The sequence below is a fragment of the Mizuhopecten yessoensis genome, unplaced genomic scaffold (assembly GCF_002113885.1).
Source record: "Mizuhopecten yessoensis strain PY_sf001 unplaced genomic scaffold, ASM211388v2 scaffold716169, whole genome shotgun sequence".
In the NCBI taxonomy this organism is placed as follows: Eukaryota; Metazoa; Mollusca; class Bivalvia; order Pectinida; family Pectinidae; genus Mizuhopecten; species Mizuhopecten yessoensis.
The window spans coordinates 125,513-144,632 of NW_018479982.1; the positions used below are offsets into that span (position 1 = coordinate 125,513).

At 36.3% G+C, this 19,120-nt stretch overlaps 1 protein-coding gene across 2 annotated transcripts; it reads left to right on the top strand.

Moving 5' to 3' along the window:
• The first annotated feature begins 7,595 nt into the window (after nt 1-7,595).
• LOC110441929 (neuropilin and tolloid-like protein 1) lies at nt 7,596-11,792 on the top strand. 2 transcript variants are annotated; one of them, XM_021485240.1, is made up of 5 exons: nt 7,596-7,722; nt 9,048-9,302; nt 9,652-9,801; nt 10,183-10,409; nt 11,053-11,792. In XM_021485240.1, the coding sequence occupies exons 1-5, from the start codon at nt 7,656-7,658 to the stop codon at nt 11,143-11,145; spliced, it is 792 nt and encodes a 263-aa protein (XP_021340915.1). In that variant the 5' UTR covers nt 7,596-7,655; the 3' UTR covers nt 11,146-11,792. The 2 variants fall into 2 exon arrangements, with proteins under 2 accessions (XP_021340915.1, XP_021340916.1); XM_021485241.1 differs by having other exon boundaries at nt 11,039-11,140.
• Nucleotides 11,793-19,120: the final 7,328 nt, after the last annotated feature.

Consider the following 19,120-nt stretch of genomic DNA (forward strand, 5'->3'; position numbering starts at 1 on the left):
AGAAGACGCCTTAATCTTTACACACGTTTGGAGTAGACGCCTTAATTGTTACACACGTTTGATGAGGACGCCTTAATTGTTACACTTATTTGGAGTAGACGCCTTAGTTGTTGCACTCATTTGGAGTTATCCGATAATTAAATAGATTCCTGTCGCCCTTTCTGATAAGTTTTTTATGTGTGACACAGCGCTTCAAACCTGCACGACAATGGAAAATGCATTTCACCCCATGTCCTTATATTTTATGCACTGAGAACGATTTTTCTGCAGAACCAGTTAAATTTGGGGATTCCCTCCTCTGAGTAGGGTTTTCGCGTCATTTGACTCATTAAAGAACAAAATGAATCCTGCATTATTTTGATATGACTTTGGTTTTAGAAACAAACAAATGAAATGGAGAAGTAACACAAATATGGATTTGTTACTGCGAAACCGAGAAAACATAATTGGAGTTATGATTTCGAGTTACCTCCCGTTTGATATGTGTTCCATTTAATAGAAGGGAAAAAAAGAAGGCACCATTTTGCTGTCCATGAATGGTGTAATCAAAGCATACCTTGATCTCATAAAATTTCATCGAAAATACCTAAACTGTCCGTTGATCATTTGTTCAATACGGGAAACATCCTCCTTCCCGAAAAAAAACCCACAGTTCTGCACCGAAACCAGTTACTTTAGGTGCATAATATGAATTCTAATGTTTTCGATGGATTGACGAACTTCTTTTAATGCTCAGTCATGTGCTAAGCAATGACACAGATACACAGCTATCAAATATATATCCAATTACAAATAAACTTTGGAATGATGTTTTAATTCCTATCAATACAGAGGGCAGCATCTTTTCCAAATACTGAACTAAACATTAAACAGAGATAAAATTCGGGAAGATCAATCACTACCCGAACTTTGTTTAAACTGACTTAATAGTGGCACTATTTTGCTGATATGAAAAACGAAATTCTGGTGGCGTTGGTGTATTTTATTTATTGTCAAAGAAAAGATCGATCGATAAGGTTAATTTTATATTGGTATGAAAGCAATGAAATGAGTTCAATATAGTTCTTTATTTTTTTCTACCAAAACAGTTGTTTTACCGACCGAATACAACGTTAACGTCCCCCAGTGGAAAATGATATATATATATACATGTGGTTTCAACGCCTCTGAGACCGTAGCAACCAATCTTGCAAGTTATCTGTAATTGTTATAAGATTTTATTTCGCGGAAGGATAATTGGAAACTCTGCGTTAAAGCCACGTGTATCCTAACACGCACGATAGCAACAGCTATACACAGTCAATTACCATATCCTTTAATCATATTTTATATTAATGATTAAAAAGAAAATAGCGTAACGTTAGATTGATGACGTAACTACATCAAAACGCACAAATAAATCGAGCAATTTCAGTTAAATAATCCCTACACGGAAAACCTTCCTGTATACCGCTTGGTCATCAATTATAGATATCGTAAATATTATTCGATCTCTTCTTACTACAGGTATGGATCCGTTCGGTATCATTGAGTTATCTCATCAATAGATCTCATCACCGAACAAAGTGTTACCGCAGTTAACCCGCAGCAAAACGACACAATCACACACTGTTAGGCGAGACAGTCGATGAAGTAGCCTTTAGATATACACATGTAAAATAATAATCATACAAGTTCCGTGTGTCCAAAAGTACTTCCGCCATTATATTGAGATTTACAAGGTCAATGCTGCCTACAAAATAAGCCGCGGTATCATCAATAGGATGACCGTCGGTAAAGGTGTGATGGTCAGCTGTTTTAAGACTTGCATTAAATCATGAAGCTTCCTTCTTTTCCCCATCATCTGCTGGATCGGTAGTGAAGCGGACGTAAAACCGCTCAAACAAACATCTCTTCCACAAGATACAATTACATCACGGAATATCACCTGTATATACATCATTGTATAAAATCATACATTATTGTATAAAATCATACATTATTGTGTAAAATCATACATTATTGTATAAAATCATACATTATTGTATAAAATCATACACTATTGTATAAAATCATACTTTATTGTGTAAAATCATACATTATTGTATAAAATCATACTTTATTGTGTTAAATCATACATTATTGTGTAAAATCATACATTATTGTATAAAATTACACATTATTGTGTAAAATCATACATTATTGTATAAAATCATACATTATTGTGTAAAATCATACATTATTGTGTGAAATCATACATTATTCATACATTATTGCGTAAAATCATACATTATTGTATAAAATCATACATTATTGTATACAATCATACACTATTGTATATAATTTTACATACATAATTCGTAGTGTAATTATATATACTCCATTGTATACAGTTATATATAAATCAATGCAAACAATTATTTCGATATGTTTTATACTTCACTGTTTACAACTGTACTTGTATTTTTGCATAAAATTATATAAGCATAATGATATACAATTATATGCATATAACATGTGTCTGTCCGCGTACGATAGTCTCCAACCTGCACATATTTGCATGGTGTCAGATAAATGCTGCTATTTTTTCCATTAATAGATATACATATTAAAAGACAAACAATTATTGAGTTTATATTCTTTCTGTTGTCCTGTCCTGTTGATAACCAAACATGCCATTACCTTGATCAATTACGATGCGTACATATTTGATGACGTCTTTAAAAAAAAACACTTGTGACGTAGATTACAAGATAATATGTGGTGTTGACACCGACACTTCCACGGGGTATATGTGGTGACTGATTATTAGGGCAAGTTACCCCCGCAGTCATGTTTAGTCACTGTGCTGGTCCACACTGACAGCTAGCGGTATGTTAATCTGTGTATCAATGTTGTTAGCCTGGACAAGTCAATCTCCTTCCAACCCTACCGATACACACATTTTTATTCCTAGTGTTTCCGAAAGCCTTTAGAACGACTTGTCCGTAACCTTTTTTTATCATTGTATGATATCCGACACAATAGTACTGTTGGTGCCACGTTAATATGAATTAATAAACTCTTTTGAACTTATCACAACAAAATAACTAATACAGTAGAACTCAAGAAGCAGACATGATTTATATCTCGATAATAATCAATACAATGTGTATCACGTATTTAGTCCCCATATCAGGAACATCCAGATATCAACATTGTATGTTAGGTTATCGAGAAAGATGATGTTCGTGCGAAACAATCACTTAGATCGTACACTCTATTGCAGGTGTTCACGTAGGTCAAGGGCATGCCGAACTTGGAACTTATAGACTTTCTTAAAACGCATATAAATTGGAAACTCATTTGAAAGTGTAGATAATAACATAAAATAAAATAACAAACACACAACATTGACTGCTAGGCCTTTCTGCCTTCTTAATTGGGCCTCCTCAGGCGGAAATATAATTTATATACTGAAATCCAAATTTATTTACAGATGTATATTGAATTTCAATACGTCAGTATCGCAATGACGAAATTTACAAAATTACAATTGTTTGATTGACACTTTGGTTTATTAACGTTATCATGACACTATGCTCTTTTGTTTCTGTGTCGCTATGACATTGTGTTACACTGTTTTCGTGTCTCTATGACAACTGTTTATTCTTTCTGTGTCGCTATGACATTGTCTTACACTGTTTTCGTGTTTCTATGACAACTGTTTATTCTTTCTGTGTTGCCATGGCATTGTGTTACACTGTTTTCGTGTTTCTATGACGACTGTTTATTATTTCTCTGTTGCCATGGCATTGTGTTACACTGTTTTCGTATTTCTATGACAACAGTTTATTCTTTCTGTGTTGCCATGGCATCGTGTTACACTGTTTTTGTGTTTCAATGACGACTGTTTATTCTATATGTGTTGCCATGGCATTGTGTTACACTGTTTTCGTGTTTCTATGACAACTGTTTATTCTTTCTGAGTTGCCATGGCATTGTGTTACACTGTTTTCGTGTTTCTATGACGACTGTTTATTCTTTCTGTGTTGCCATGGCATTGTGTTACACTGTTTTCGTGTTCTATGACGACTGTTTATTCTTTCTGTGTTGCCATGGCATTGTGTTACACCGTTTTCGTGTTTCTATGACAACTGTTTATTCTTTCTGTGTTGTTATGACATTGTGTTACACTGTTTTCGTGTTTCTATGACAACTGTTTATTCTTTATGTGTTGCCATGGCATTGTATTACACTGTTTTCGTGTTTCTATGACAACTGTTTAATCTTTCTGTGTTGCCATGGCATTGTATTACACTGTTTTCGTGTTTCTATGACAACTGTTTATTCTTTCTGTGTTGTTATGACATTGTGTTACACTGTTTTCGTGTTCAATGGTATTGTGGTACAATGTTTCTGGGTTACTAGGTCGTTGTTTCACATATTCTTATGTCATTTTAGTAAATTGTTCAGTTCTTGGATGAATTGCTTTGTATTCATTGGTGTTTTTCGTATGAAGACTGATAAACGGGATGAAACAATATTAAAGCGTTTTAAAATTCCAATATTATTTTCCAATTTTGAACCATTTATTAAATCTGAAAGTAGGACACACGAGATGACTAGTGTTTCCCTGTACATAAATCTTGTAATGACCTTATTTCCCCGAGGGTACATAAACACGTCTATTCATTCAATTATACCAGACTGTTTACCCGGGTATTTGGTGATTAGTGACGTCGTCACTGACCTGACACACTGACACATACCTTGTCTCATACCTGTGGTTAGCCTAATCACCGACGACCTTGACTTACCGTATCTGTAATGACCTTGGTATGTAGACATGGTCGTGAGGTGCTGTTAGGGACAAGTGCCATTGTTACAACGCGTGTGGAACAGGAGTTAACATCGACTGACATCCAGTTTAATTCATGTATAATGTCATACTCAAATCTTTGTAAATTAAGATACACAAAAAAGTACCAGTTAGCATGTGAAAACAACTTTGTACGGAGCCCACAATGGGACATTGAAATGAAATAGTATATGTATTGTCATGGCCCTTAACGAGCTCCATAGTTTGGTGTGATTTATTTTTGTAAGTCTATTGTTTCTGTTACTGAATACTCAGAATCTGCTACAGATGCTGCCGTTCTCCAGGAACTCAATTTTCCAGTTGTTTTGTTTTGTATATTCTCAGTGTCCATTCAACAAATACCGTTGGCAATGGGGGACTAGAGAGACAAAGGCTGTCGGAAAAGAAGGAGGAAAGGTCACAATTGATATTACAGATAGTTCATTAAGATATGTTATTATATTAATTAAGGTACGATTTTGGTTTCCATTGTCAGTTATGTTTGGAGAACCACAAAATTGACCATTGAGTGTAATATTGCAAAAAACGAGAGACACTGCCAAACACATATTGACGTTGTAAAGTTCTCATTTGGTAGTAGTATATCCATTTTAACATTTACCTGAGAATAAACGTGAACACTGCATACGGAATGCCCTACAGCCTCAATATATCTTTAACAACGCACGCACTTGGTTGCTGGTTCAAGCCATGACTCTTGATACATAGACTGTTTACTTGAAAAAAGGAAGACAAATCAATATCAATTCTGGTTAGTTTAGGTACAACTCAAGTTCAGTAAAATCTGACAGAGAGAAACCATTCACTTTGACGCATATTCCAATACAGACAACACACACACTTTATATACTGAGTTCTTTCTATTTGACAGAAAGTTTAGCTTTCGTAGAACTGGTGTTTTTGTTTTGATTTGATTTTATGCATGTTTTTGAATTCCTGAAATATGCTGAAGTTATTTTACTTTTACACCAAAATATCACTCCTAAATGCCTATAGATTTTAATCAACTTTCGTTTTTATTGCCACAGGACAGTAGCAGATGAAGGACGTGTTTTGCTGTAGATACGAAAAAACATTATCATTTTGTGGATTAAATTTTGAGTCAATATTGAGCCGGTTTTTAAGGTCACATAAACGTATACCGACTCCATTTCATGTGTGCCTGTCACCATTAAGACAATTAAAGAGGGAGATCTGATAAAAATACACTAGGACATATCACCCCTGGTATAAGGGTCATAACTTTGACCTAATATTAGACAGGGTCACCGGTGACTAATTACCTTAATTAGACAGGGTCATCATTGACCAGTTGACCTAATAATAAGGGTACTAATTGACCAGCTGACCTAATTATAAGGATAAGCATTGAAGTATTATCAATTGATAGTAATCTATAAGGCCACTAGTCTGTTAGAAGGATGAGAAGGGTTTATATAAGTACACAATACTTTTTTCCTCATTATGTTTGCCTATGTGATTCATGCCATGTATTTACTTTAATACATTACTTTAATAAATACGGTTTGAACCAATGATAATAATTGATAAGCTGACAAATTCTACAGAGTCGTCATTGATAAGTTATTTACTTTGACCTAATTACACACCATTGATAAGGTATTTACTTAGACCTAATTACACACCATTGATAAGGTATTTACTTTGACCTACTTATACACCATTGATAAGGTATTTACTTTGACCTAATTACACACTATTGATAAGTTATTTACTTTGACCTAATTACACACCATTGATAAGTTATTTACTTTGACCTAATTACACACCATTGATACGTTATTTACTTTGACCTCATTACACACCATTGATAAGTTATTTACTTTGACCTAATTACACACCCTTGATATTAAAGGAATTTACTTTGACCTAATTACACGCCATTGATAAGTTATTTACTTTGACCTAATTACACACCATTGATATTAAAGGTATTTACTTTGACCTAATTACACACCATTGATAAGCATGCTTTTTGACCCATTAAGACAAGGCTATCATGGGCAAGTTATTTTTGTGTAGGAGTCACATACGATGTCGTAGTAAACTGTACTGCTGGATGTGAATGAAACATTACTATGGCATTTCCTATCTCACACACCTACACACATAGAGAACGTATGATTGGAATAATCATAGAATTTGATAATAATAAGAATTTAGTGTAACTTACTAAATAAGTAAAGACAAATCCTAATTAGGGACGTGCATAACAGTCTTTCTGATTGCATGCTAAACCTGTAAACATTATACCAATACGAATCCACATTTCGGGATTTCTCTTTGATTATTTATTAAAAGATATTATCAGTATGTAATCGGCTAATCTTCAGGAATATGTTTAAAAAGAAATAAAAAGATAGTCAAATATCGATGGTACAATACAATCCCCGGGGCAATATGCATTGCTTGTTCCGCGTATTTTCATTCAACTTCCGTTTTCAGACCAGCTGACTTCAACCATTGACCATGTAAATGATATGTTTACTATACCAATATACATATTTTCTCGGCCCCAGGGCCATATCATACAGAGTCATTTTCTATCTGACAGGTATTTTAGCCTACTCAATTAAATTCTTCACGTGGATACGGGGCTGATCATCGTAGGCTATCATACTAAGTTGTCTACCCTGACAGGGTTTGATGGATGAGGGGCCGCCATGGCTGTCACCCGTCACCGCCCCTCCCTGGGTATATAGGGGCCGGACACTGAAGGGAAAGTATTCACAGTTCACCTCTCACAGGACTAACTTCACCTTTCGAACAAATCAAGTCACCAGATACTGAAAAGATGGAAACTTTAGCGATCGTCTGTATTTTGGCGTGGATGCTTGCCTATACATCAGCTTTGCAAACATGTAAGTATGCCTCAACATTTTGTTCTATCAAAATCTACTTAAAGATTTTGTTCGTGAAAAATGGTTTCACAATTTAACTTTCCAGTTTTAGCTTATTATTTAGTTGACGCTTATTTCTTCTGCTACCTTTATAATCCGTATAGTTGATAGACAGTGTTTCAGTAGGATTTGGATTTGAAAATGACAGAGCGCAAGCCAAACAGCACTTTTTTCACGCAACATTTTAAGGGCATATTTTCTTTTAGCGCGCTGCGCTGTTCTACCAAAAAGTATTACTTAAGACACAGGGTATATCCAGGGCTGTAATATTCTATGCAAGCACTTTTATATGAATTCAGTCAAAATCAGTGTTCTGTTATTGTGAATGCGCATACCAAACTGTTTTCTGTTGAACATGCAGTGTTTCGCAATTTATACGTTAAATATATTTATTCCAATATTTATATATTCTGAGAAAAAACCAATATTTTCAATAGTTAGATTATTTATCTTAAATCAAAAGTTAATTTTTGGAAAATAAGTATATTTTTTCATTGTCGATCATAATAGTCCATTGCTAGTGCTAGTGATTTCATTACTAGTTAGGTTAAACAGCACTACCACCTTCGAAATCCAAGGGTTAAGCTCTGGGTACACATAACTTCCCTAAACGTATTTCGAGAGCGGAACCGTTATGTTTCGAAGATGCAGTTTTGCGCACTCCAATACCTTGTGTATTACGGTATTATAAATGGGTGATTGACCACATAACTCATCATGAAAAAAATAACGGATACGTCATAACGCCATCAATCACCCAAGTCATATGGTATCGATTGATTAGGTAGAATGTTGTGGGAAGTGTATATCAATATAATATGATGTAGCCTGATGTGTCAGAATACTGTCCACGGGTTGGTCGGGGGAAACATTCCATTAAGGACAATATCATATACATAATTCTGTTCATCATGAAATAATGTAATTGCATTCATGGTTTTTTTTTCTCTTTCGAAATCCTAGAAACTGTTTGAAACCACACAATGTTCATGTACAATTTAATCCGCAGTATTAATAGATCAAATTAATACATTTAAATAATTGAAAGTTTTAGTTAAATATAACATTTTCTTAACACTAGAATGATAATAATAGAAAGAAAGAACAACTTGAAAAAGGATATGCCTTTGATAGTATATATTTAGAATTGCAGAATATAAAAATTTGGATATATTTCTCCATTTTACCAGTACCATACTTGACCATTAACACAAGAATGCAGACAATCATAATTTTAAATCTATTGAGTTTGATGTACTATATCAACTATTGCCTTCTGTGTGTAGATTACATGGAGGAAGGATGCGGAGCATCGATCAACATGATGACACGGAATGAAGATTCGATCATCCTGCGGTTGTCCCGGAACCCGACCCACCGTCCTAATCAGGACTGTGTGGTTGCTATCGAACCCCCTCTTGGAAAGGACATCTCAGTGACCTTCCGTGACCTTGACGTAGAATCTGGCCCCACTGGTCAGTGTACGACCGACTTCGTTAGGATGTACGATGGAAGGAGTGGTCAAGCACAGTTCGTCCAAGGTAATTTGAAACTTTTAGTTGTGGATTTCAGCGTAATATATTTACAATAATTACATATTGTGTAACAAGATGGCGTCATTATTTCAATAATAAACTGCATGGATATGACAGACCTACTAGTTAAATTTCCATAGAAGGGATATAGAAGGGTATTGTCACATCACTTGAAAATAGTAATTCATACCGAGCAGGTAAATTACACATATCTTTCATGTTCATCCTACATCCAAAACGACAATCAGCTAATTAGCTTAAACCGTCTTCCAATTACAAAGATTTTTATTTGTATTAACCGTAATACGACTCTCGATCTTGTTGTGACCTTGTCTGCCCCTTTGTAAACTTGCAGGCCTACCCCAGACCATATGTGGTAACAGCAATATGATGTTGACCCGGTCATACGAGACCCGCCTCGGTTACCTCACTGTTCAGTTCCAGAGCCGATCTCAGATCGTCAACAGGAGGGGATTCGAACTTCTCATCAGCGCCTTCAGGCGAGGTAAGTTATTGTGAAAATACTCCCTGTACCTCTGACTTCATGATTTGGAATAGTTTGAATAGCAGATATGTTTCTCAATTCTCAAAAAAAAAATGAAAATGAAAACTAAACACCAAAGTTTGACCGATATAAAATACAATAATGAATAATTTCTCAGATATTTTAAATTAATGAAATGACGTGACATAAAGAGTTGCCCACTAACGGAGTGAGCCAAAAAGAAATTCCAAAATTAACTTTATTACCTCATGCATAACGTAAAGAATTTAATCAAAAGCTTCCCCTAATCAGTTATACTACTTTCTGATGGCTTCAGATACTATTTGTTTGTTTTTTACTATTATGTAACTTGTTAAACAATCTGCCTCGTTTTGCCATCAGGACCCTGTCAGGGAGGCGAGACCCAATGTTACAATGGCCGCTGTATCAACAACAACCTGAGGTGTTCCGGGTACGATCACTGTGGGGACGGTACCAACCTCTGTCCTCTCCCACTCGAGGCCAGCGTCGCCCTCGGAGTCGGCGGTATCGTCGTCCTCGTCGTAATCATTGCTGTCATTGGAGTGTGTATCTACAAGAAAAAGAGGAGTTCATCGATGAAAGATGAGGTTAGTACTCTTTTTTCCATTTCTATTTCAAATGTATCAAAGTGAAGCACGCTTTTTACCGCAAAACAGGGTACAAGTTTTCCTTTTTATTACAAACCAGAAAAAACGACGTATTATCTTGTATCAAATTTTGTTTGTCACAAACAAATTTCTTCTACATCTCCGACCGTATTGATTATAGAAGAAGACACTTCAGGAGATTCATTGAAATATCAGTCGCACATTTCTAGAATCGGCAATAGGTTTATAACATCCTCATATCCTGTATGTTCTAGGGCAAGCACGAACCCTATTTCCCGCCCTGCAAGTTTGATTTTAAACAATATATTAACGGATTAGACTCGTCTTACCGAGAGGGACACATGCACGTTCCACCACCTATTGGGTATAACACAATTATTCTTTTTAAAAATAAGTTGGGGTTTACCATTTGAGCTGTTTGTGCGTGAAAAGTTAAAAACATACATCTTAATTGGTTAACGACGAATCAACCCTTTTCTAGTTTAGGAAGTTTTAGCTCCTTTAATATGTGCAAATTCAACCGATGTTATTGAAATCATGTTTTATTTTGCTGTTTGCTGCATGTTTATCCGCTTGAGCTATTTACTAATCCCCTTTCTACATTCCAGTATTAATGTTGCAGATATCCAAAGAACAGATGAGGAAGGATCAGTATCACAACGTTAGCGGCGAGAGCATCAGGGTCAAGACCGTATCCAACGGCAACCTGCACTGACTTCGTGCATCTCTCGGTGCCATTGCCGACACCAACAAGTTCTTCGCTATCCTCTTGGATTACATAGGCCGAGGGACAACGCCAAAAATTACAGAGGGCGCCACGGAAGGATCGACAGATGGCGCCACTGAAGGATCTGCTGATGGCACCGCTGAAATTTATAAAAGAGGCGTAATCGACGGATCCACAGATGGTGCCGGTGACGACATCGCAGAGATACAAGTCTAGCTAGTTATAACAGGAACCGGAAGTTGATCGAATGAACTGAACAAAATCCGCCAAAGGCTATCTTTGTACTGTTTCGTGAATTTTGATATTTTCGTACTAAGATTTCGAAGGCCGAATTTGAGCAAATTTCGACGACTGTTAAGAACATTTACCGACATTTTGATTTATAAATAGAAGAGTGTGTACGGCTCGCGTTACGTAACTAATAGGTGCTATCCTTTCTCATCAGACCTAGTGTGTAAATGTGATTTTAGTGTCCTGTATATACCTATCATATGTCCCACACCTATAAATACCTCGCCATTTTTACCTGTAGTCTAATTTCATGTAGATCACAAACTTTGTGTAACCGATAGTTTTACAATTGTATATAAACATTTTTATACGAACGTAGTTTCCAATAAAAGGTACCTTATATTGTAATTGTCTTTCTTCTCGTGTGTTTTTTAAACTAACTGCTTCTTGAACTATTATGTATTTGTTCAATGGCTTTGCATGGTGTTATCAAACATATCCGGTCCGATGTGCTGGTAGTTGAGGCCGATTGCAACTCTCAGCACCGAAAGGTAAAACATACTTTTCACTATTATATTAGAAAGCATTAAATGGCCGGAAAAGACCAAATTTAATCAACTCTTTACCCGATAAACCAAATACGTGCAATGTTCTTCCAAAAGCCTTTTTTTCTGTCGCAATGTAAACAATTCTTGGACTGGTCTTGGACGAGTTTACATTAGCGAGTAAGGGTACACGTGTGTTTGTACATTCCTATTCGTTACAACACACCATGATCAACGTTAAACTGACAGAAAGTGTCCCTGTATGCAACAAAAGCCTAATTCTAATAGATTATCTAAGTCTTATATGTATCGAGGTAGACACGAGCGCATATTCCATTACTTGTTTAACGTGGTTGAAAAGATACATGTGTAATAATAATAATAAATATTTTATTAGCGTGTCACACATTTTAAAATACATACATAATAGTGTTAACCAAAATAATGCATGATTTATAACTGCCCAGCCAGTATTAGCTTACGAGACACAGAACATAAAAAGAGTTATCAATCATGGTTTAATGTATTACTCAGGATTCGAAAACCGTCGGTATAATAATAACTGAACGTGTTTTGTTTTGTCACCCTCGATATATAACCACATTATACGCATTGTCACCCTCGATATATAACCACATTATACGCAAATATCTTGATTGTTTCTCAATGTGTCGTACACCATTCCTTAAAAAGGTTTAGAATATGGCCATTTTTAAAAAGAAACGTTAGAAAACATTGTGATGGATATGCTATTTCACAAATAGAATATATCGGTAACACAATGTAAGGAATGATGAATGTTTGTCTCAATGCGACACGTTATTGTCCGGGTATTTGACATTATTGTAACCAAACACTAAACAACAGGTCACAAAGATTAGTTCTACACTGCATTATGAAAGGTTTTACTCAAATAGCATCACACTATGTAGGATTGATTGTCATTATTGTTCTGTACCGAAGTACATGGTTGCTATATCTTTATTGGAATACTTACGGCTGATCAAATTAATTATCATCTTAGTTTAACGTAACATGGACATGATGCTGCAAATGGAGATAAAACAGAAAACCGTAATGTGATATGACTGAGTCGGTAAGGTCTGGTGGTGTATTCTCTTTAGCACTTCAACCAAATCGGTTTTAAAGGAGATCGATAAAGTACGTGCTTCCTAAACAGCTGATATAGCCTAATCATCTGTTCTGTTTTACATTTTAAAACTGTTCTATCGGTTATAACACTTAATGGGATACGATTAGGATACAACACACCTTAGCAAGTACATCTCCTGCATACCCATTCACAAATCAGGGTCTGGACCAGATAGCGAGCGTTTCTCTCTTTACCACGACGCCTAGCTCCTGTAAAACAAAACAGCAATGGTGATTATCAATTTCTGAAGTACTTGTTTACGTCCACAGGGACCTGATAATAAGACGAAATATACATTTGGAGACATTTTCTGTGTGAAGTTTCATGTAGATACACAATCGGTGAGAAATGCACTTTATCTGATATTGAGTAAAACTCCTAAAAAGGTTTTTAACTTTGAACAAGTGTTCAATTTTCTTCCGGAAAATAGGAACCGAACAAGAAATGAGGAACACAATCATGCCAAGGGCCATGGTGTTATCATTTGAATCGGCGCTGTAAAATGTTTGAAGCCCATTCTAATTTTCATTCGCCAATGATCTGATTAATAAACAGCTACCGATTAGTTTATACATATTTTATTTATGAATTAAACAAAAAGGACAGACATTTTTTTCTTCTTACCTATGAACCCCCATGGAGACGACGTACTATAGAGCAATACAACACCTTGTATATACGGAACCTTGTATTCCATTGACTGAAACTAGTTCTGCTATATCATTCACACCTTATTTATATATACCAGCATATTTTAAAAGATTATATTGATAGCGTGACGGAGGTCTGGAACATTATATTTATCGAGTTTCCCCAAGTCATATTTCCCTTATTCGGAATCTCTCTAGAAAATAAGAAATTGGCGATACAACTGAGTTCCGAGAGACTGAAACAGGCGACAACAGTGGCACAGAAGCAATTACTGTATAGTGTTATTTTTCTAATTCGTAAAATAAAATACTCAGTGCGCTTTCTCGCCCTTGTGAAACATAACTATAAAAGGGAAGCAAAGAATTGTCTTTCCCTACCTCAGGGGCAATACAAGTTTATTATATACACAGTACACATCAGGAAAACCTCAAAAAGTATTGAATCTGAATTATCTGGACCCTGTGTGCACGCCTTGCTTCTAATGTTAGCGATGTTCTCTTCTGTATCGATAGTTGTCTGTCAATCGAAATTGCTTTTGGAAAGAGATGTTTATATCAAAAGCATGGAAAATAGAGATTTCCCTACGAATGCTTAAAAAATCCGTAAACTTTCATCTTAGCTAATTTTAAACACGTCCGACGATTATGAAGTTATATCAAGATGGTAATAACATGAGGAAACCAACCTTTTTGTGATGGGTAAATTTATCGTTTTGATCGTTTAACGCCTGTGGAATATCAAAGTTAGCTTTAATTTTAAAATCTCGCACGGATGTGTATATTTAACTGCTTATAGATCGATCGTACCCTTCTTACTATGACTAGCCAACTGAGTAAACCATGTAAGTGATCACTTCTATACTTCTAAGTGCTAACTCCTATTCTTCCAAGTGCTAACATCATACTTCTTAGTGCTATTCCCTATACCTCTAACTACAAACTTCTGTATTTGTAAACTCCTACTCCTAAGTACCAGTTTCTGTACTAAAAGTGCTAACCTCTATACTTGTAAATGCAAAATCTTATGTTCATATTGCGAACTTCTTCATTTCTAAACGCAAATTTCTATACTTCTATTTTTTTAATTTTTATTGTAACTTCTAAAAACATAACTTTTATTTTCAAATATCGAAGTGCTAACTTCTAATCTTTCAATGCTTCGTTTTTATATGTAATGAAATTGTAATAGGCTAACTTTAAAATCCTAATTTAAAAGCATGACCCCGGAACCCATTAGCGGACAGCCTTGCTTCGCTTGGCAATGGTCTTTCCTTCTCGCAATTTTGGAAACAACCCCCTTCCCTAGCTGACCCTGATCTCTTATTGATATATTGCAATATCATCTTCAGTACCCAAGAAATTCTTCGTCAAATAAGGCACAGTGCAACCTGAAATAACGAAATACTCAGACATCAACCGATCGCTATTACATACCCATAAATACCCAAAGTGAAATGGCGGTTGTTGATAAGCTAAGGTCATACGACACATTGGACTCCCAGCATCTCTCCCGTAAATCTCTCGCTGTAATACACAGCCAACACTGTTTATCCTCACATCACAATTGAATTAATGGAAACTAAAGTTGCAAACAAGTTTGTATATATCGATTTTTGAAACATAAGCCCGATGGTGATTGGGCAGATGTCGTTATCAGGAGCCAATTCACTAGCGCACGTGTTACGGAATAATGTCGCGCGCCGTGACAAGTCGGCCAGGTCAAAGTAGTCCATATAAACCGACCAACAATGTGGGGCAAGTCTTGTAAATTGTTCCTCTGTGAAATTTTGCATCCGATTTCATATTTATTTTAATGTGAAAAGATTCAAACGTTGTGTTTATAACTTTTAAAGGAAATTAGCTTAAAAAGCGATATTTGCCAATCACTTAAGTTGAGTATGCAAAAAAAAGGAATTTAAATCGATGAAATAAAACATAACACCAACAAACATCGCGCCAGTGTTATCACTTTGACATATTGACATTCGACTCGCATGATGAGCAAAGGTACCTAACATTAATAATACGGTAAACCACGGGCATTGCTTAGCACGTTACACAACAACAACCGCGTTAAAACTGGGCCACATGTATACCAATATATTAACAAGCAAATTACACAGCTTAGCTCAACCAACCCGAAAGCTAACACATGTCAAGTAAATGACGTGTTTAGCCACTATTATCCTACTCCCTGGATTGTCCTGCTTTGTAACCTAGTAACACAACAAACCATCAGTTCACATTAAGTCCATAACTGCCGTATGAAAAAAACCGTAAATTGCAATGAGCTCTAATTTGCATATTTGCATTGCTATTCCCGAGTGTAACATTAACAGAAATCTTCCCTCTCTGAAACTGATAATTTTACATTGCGATCGGCGTTTAATGTTTTAGATTTGTTTATTACTTGTCATTTAGAATGAACAGTCTTGGTTATGCCGGGGGTGCCGAGAACAGCGTATACGGTTCCATATACTGCACCATTGCACTACCTCTCAACATCTTCATCATCTGTCGACTTTCATTGAAGTCCCTACACAGCAATTGAAGCTTAATTTAAATCCATGAATGCTCATTCTATCGTCAACGTATTACTTTGGAATCAAAATAAACGGTTTATGTTGGTAGAGAAAGCAGACAAGTCGGTGTCGAACAAGATCAACTACCGATTACGGCAGAAACACGTGTGTAAATCATGTTGGCACGGTCCAATGTCTTGTTCGTCTGTTATACAGTCTTCAAAACGGATACATTTCCATGGCGATGTGCTTTCAGGTAGAACTCCGAGACCTATATACAAACCTAAAGGGACTCCAGAGGAGTGATAGTCTCAACGAAGGCGTACTAAGTACAAAGATAACAGAGCTTAATACTTAACATCTCAATACGGACAGAAGGACAGAATTATGATAGCTTTATAGAAACGCGCCTAACATTCACAATCATAAACAAACGTTCATTTATTATTCAACCGGTTACACCTCCTTAGGGTGTGATCCTAGAGAAACGTAATCGCTAACAGCCATCATCCGAACCCAGTCAATATGCCAGCTTTGTCAAATTAGCAGGATGTTAATCTGTTATGGCATTGTCTTTGTGAACTTTGACCTCACTGTTGTAAACTATTGTATTACGGCGTTGGACGTATTGCAGTTTATGCAGCGGAGACGTGACACAATTCCATGACCCGACCGTCCCGAGGTGGAGATCCTTGCCCAAGCACTGGAGTTGTGGACCCGCCAGTTGTAATGTGTATCTATATGTGTCTCGTCATTCTTCAACGGACCTAACTGAGGTCGGACTAGCGGCATTTGAGTAATATACTGCGCGTCACAAACAACATGGGGTTGCTGATGAGAAAAAGAAAAAAAGGTGAGTGATTTTTTATTATTTCAAAATTCAATTTGCTTATTAATTTTGTAGCCGTTATTGACATATGACGATAAACCGATATACGGCTGGAATGCATGCGCGGTCTATATATATGAAACAACTCCCTCGTAGGTAACAGCGCCTATTTAATTAGGCTAATTGAAATGATGCACTACCATGAACAGGTGCTCGCCGAGGGACACAACACGCATGCGTGCTGACCACCACCAGCTAACAATGGGCTGTAAAACGTAAATACTGACAAAATGGTGTGCATTGATGTTAATGGTACCGTCAATGCGCGTATGTTTTACTCGTGCCAGGACTGCCTGCAAATGTGCACCGGTAATTATGGTAGGGCGCGTTCGTATATGTGCTGAAACAATTCCATCGCGAACGCTTTTGTGCAATGTCCCGCCCAGTCAAAGGCATTTGGCAGTGCTGAGATTGAGTTATATCGGGAACGTGTTTCCACTTAGTTCTGGTATAATATAGATGTATGGTTGTGATCTTAGGACACAAATATGTCAAATATCAGTTAATTGCGAACAGGGTACTTGTTTTTCATCGCTGTGGGCAATCAGATCAAACAGTAAATTAAGTTGTTTTTAGGTCGAGCTTTTCCGAGTTTGGCTGGTGTGCCAGTAATATGTATAGACTAACTTCCGGATCACAGTTATACCTCCATGGCTTTGGAACATTGCCAGACTACGTCTCACATTGATACAATTGTCACCAAAACGAGGTTAAATCCGATGCCCTGATTCCCTCCTTCTGAAGTTGATATTTTTATGTTGATGTATTATCGCTATAGTAACAGTGCTTTCTCTGGTATTATAAAGTGTTTCTGATCCATGGCGTTGCTTTCTATTTGACAGTTAATATGTTCGATGGTGTACATACCTTTACTAAATAATGCTTGCAAGAACATTATTTATAGCATGGGGTGTTCGCTGTGTATGAACAAACCCGTAAGGAAGTACAACAGAATAGTTCATGTTATAAAGAATATTATAATTTTATTTTACAAGTTGAATGTTACAATCTTATTTAAATCTTTTGATGTTTCAAATCCCTTACATTTTCCAATTGTTGCGCATGCAGTATACATGACTTTTTACATTATCACACTCATTACTTTACAATTTACTTTTAACACATTTACTTTCTCGATAATTAGTATAACGCTATGTACATGCTCATGGCACTTTGAATCTGTGGTTATATCACTGTAAGGTATGCATTTGTATGTTAATGCACAGCTGCGCTGATATCCATTTCCTACTGCATACGTACCGGAAATACCTCTGATCCGATAATAGCCTTAGATAAAAACAGATTTTCTGATGAATGTGAAATTTCGACCCATTCAAAAGTTGTTGGGTTGGTTTTTTTTTTTTGGGGGGGGGGGGGGGGAGGTGAAGAAAATATCAAAAACTCTCTAACATTCTTTTCTAATTTCCCCTTGCGTCTATGATTTATAACAAAACCACTTCTGAAATACTAAGTTTAGAAAAATAATTTAAAAAAGTGGACACTACCATGTCACCTGTATTTCCCGATTAGTGATTCCGGCCCCCAAAACATGGGGAGGACATTTCCTAAAATACACAGAGAAATCCCGAGAGTAAATGAAACTTGTTGTCGGTCTATACATACTTCAGTTACGGTTAAACCCACCCGTGGGCTATTCAATGGTCGTACCATTACATGTGACGTTAATCAGCTGGTACATACTAAAAACGGGTTAAAGGTGTCGAACACAGATAATTCGGATCGGTGCCGACGGATGTGTTAATGGAACTATGTAGGGGGGGGGGGGGGTCGTATCCTATTGCGATAATACTTGTAAGTAAACGGATTTAAACTCACACACTAACAAGGAACAGTACATCTTAATCTTGTTTACGATTACCATTTGAGACAAAAATATTTTCACACATTTTTCTTTTCATTTGTTAAACTGTTTGGCCTTCATAAAGAGTACGTTGATCTATTTGAACCGATGT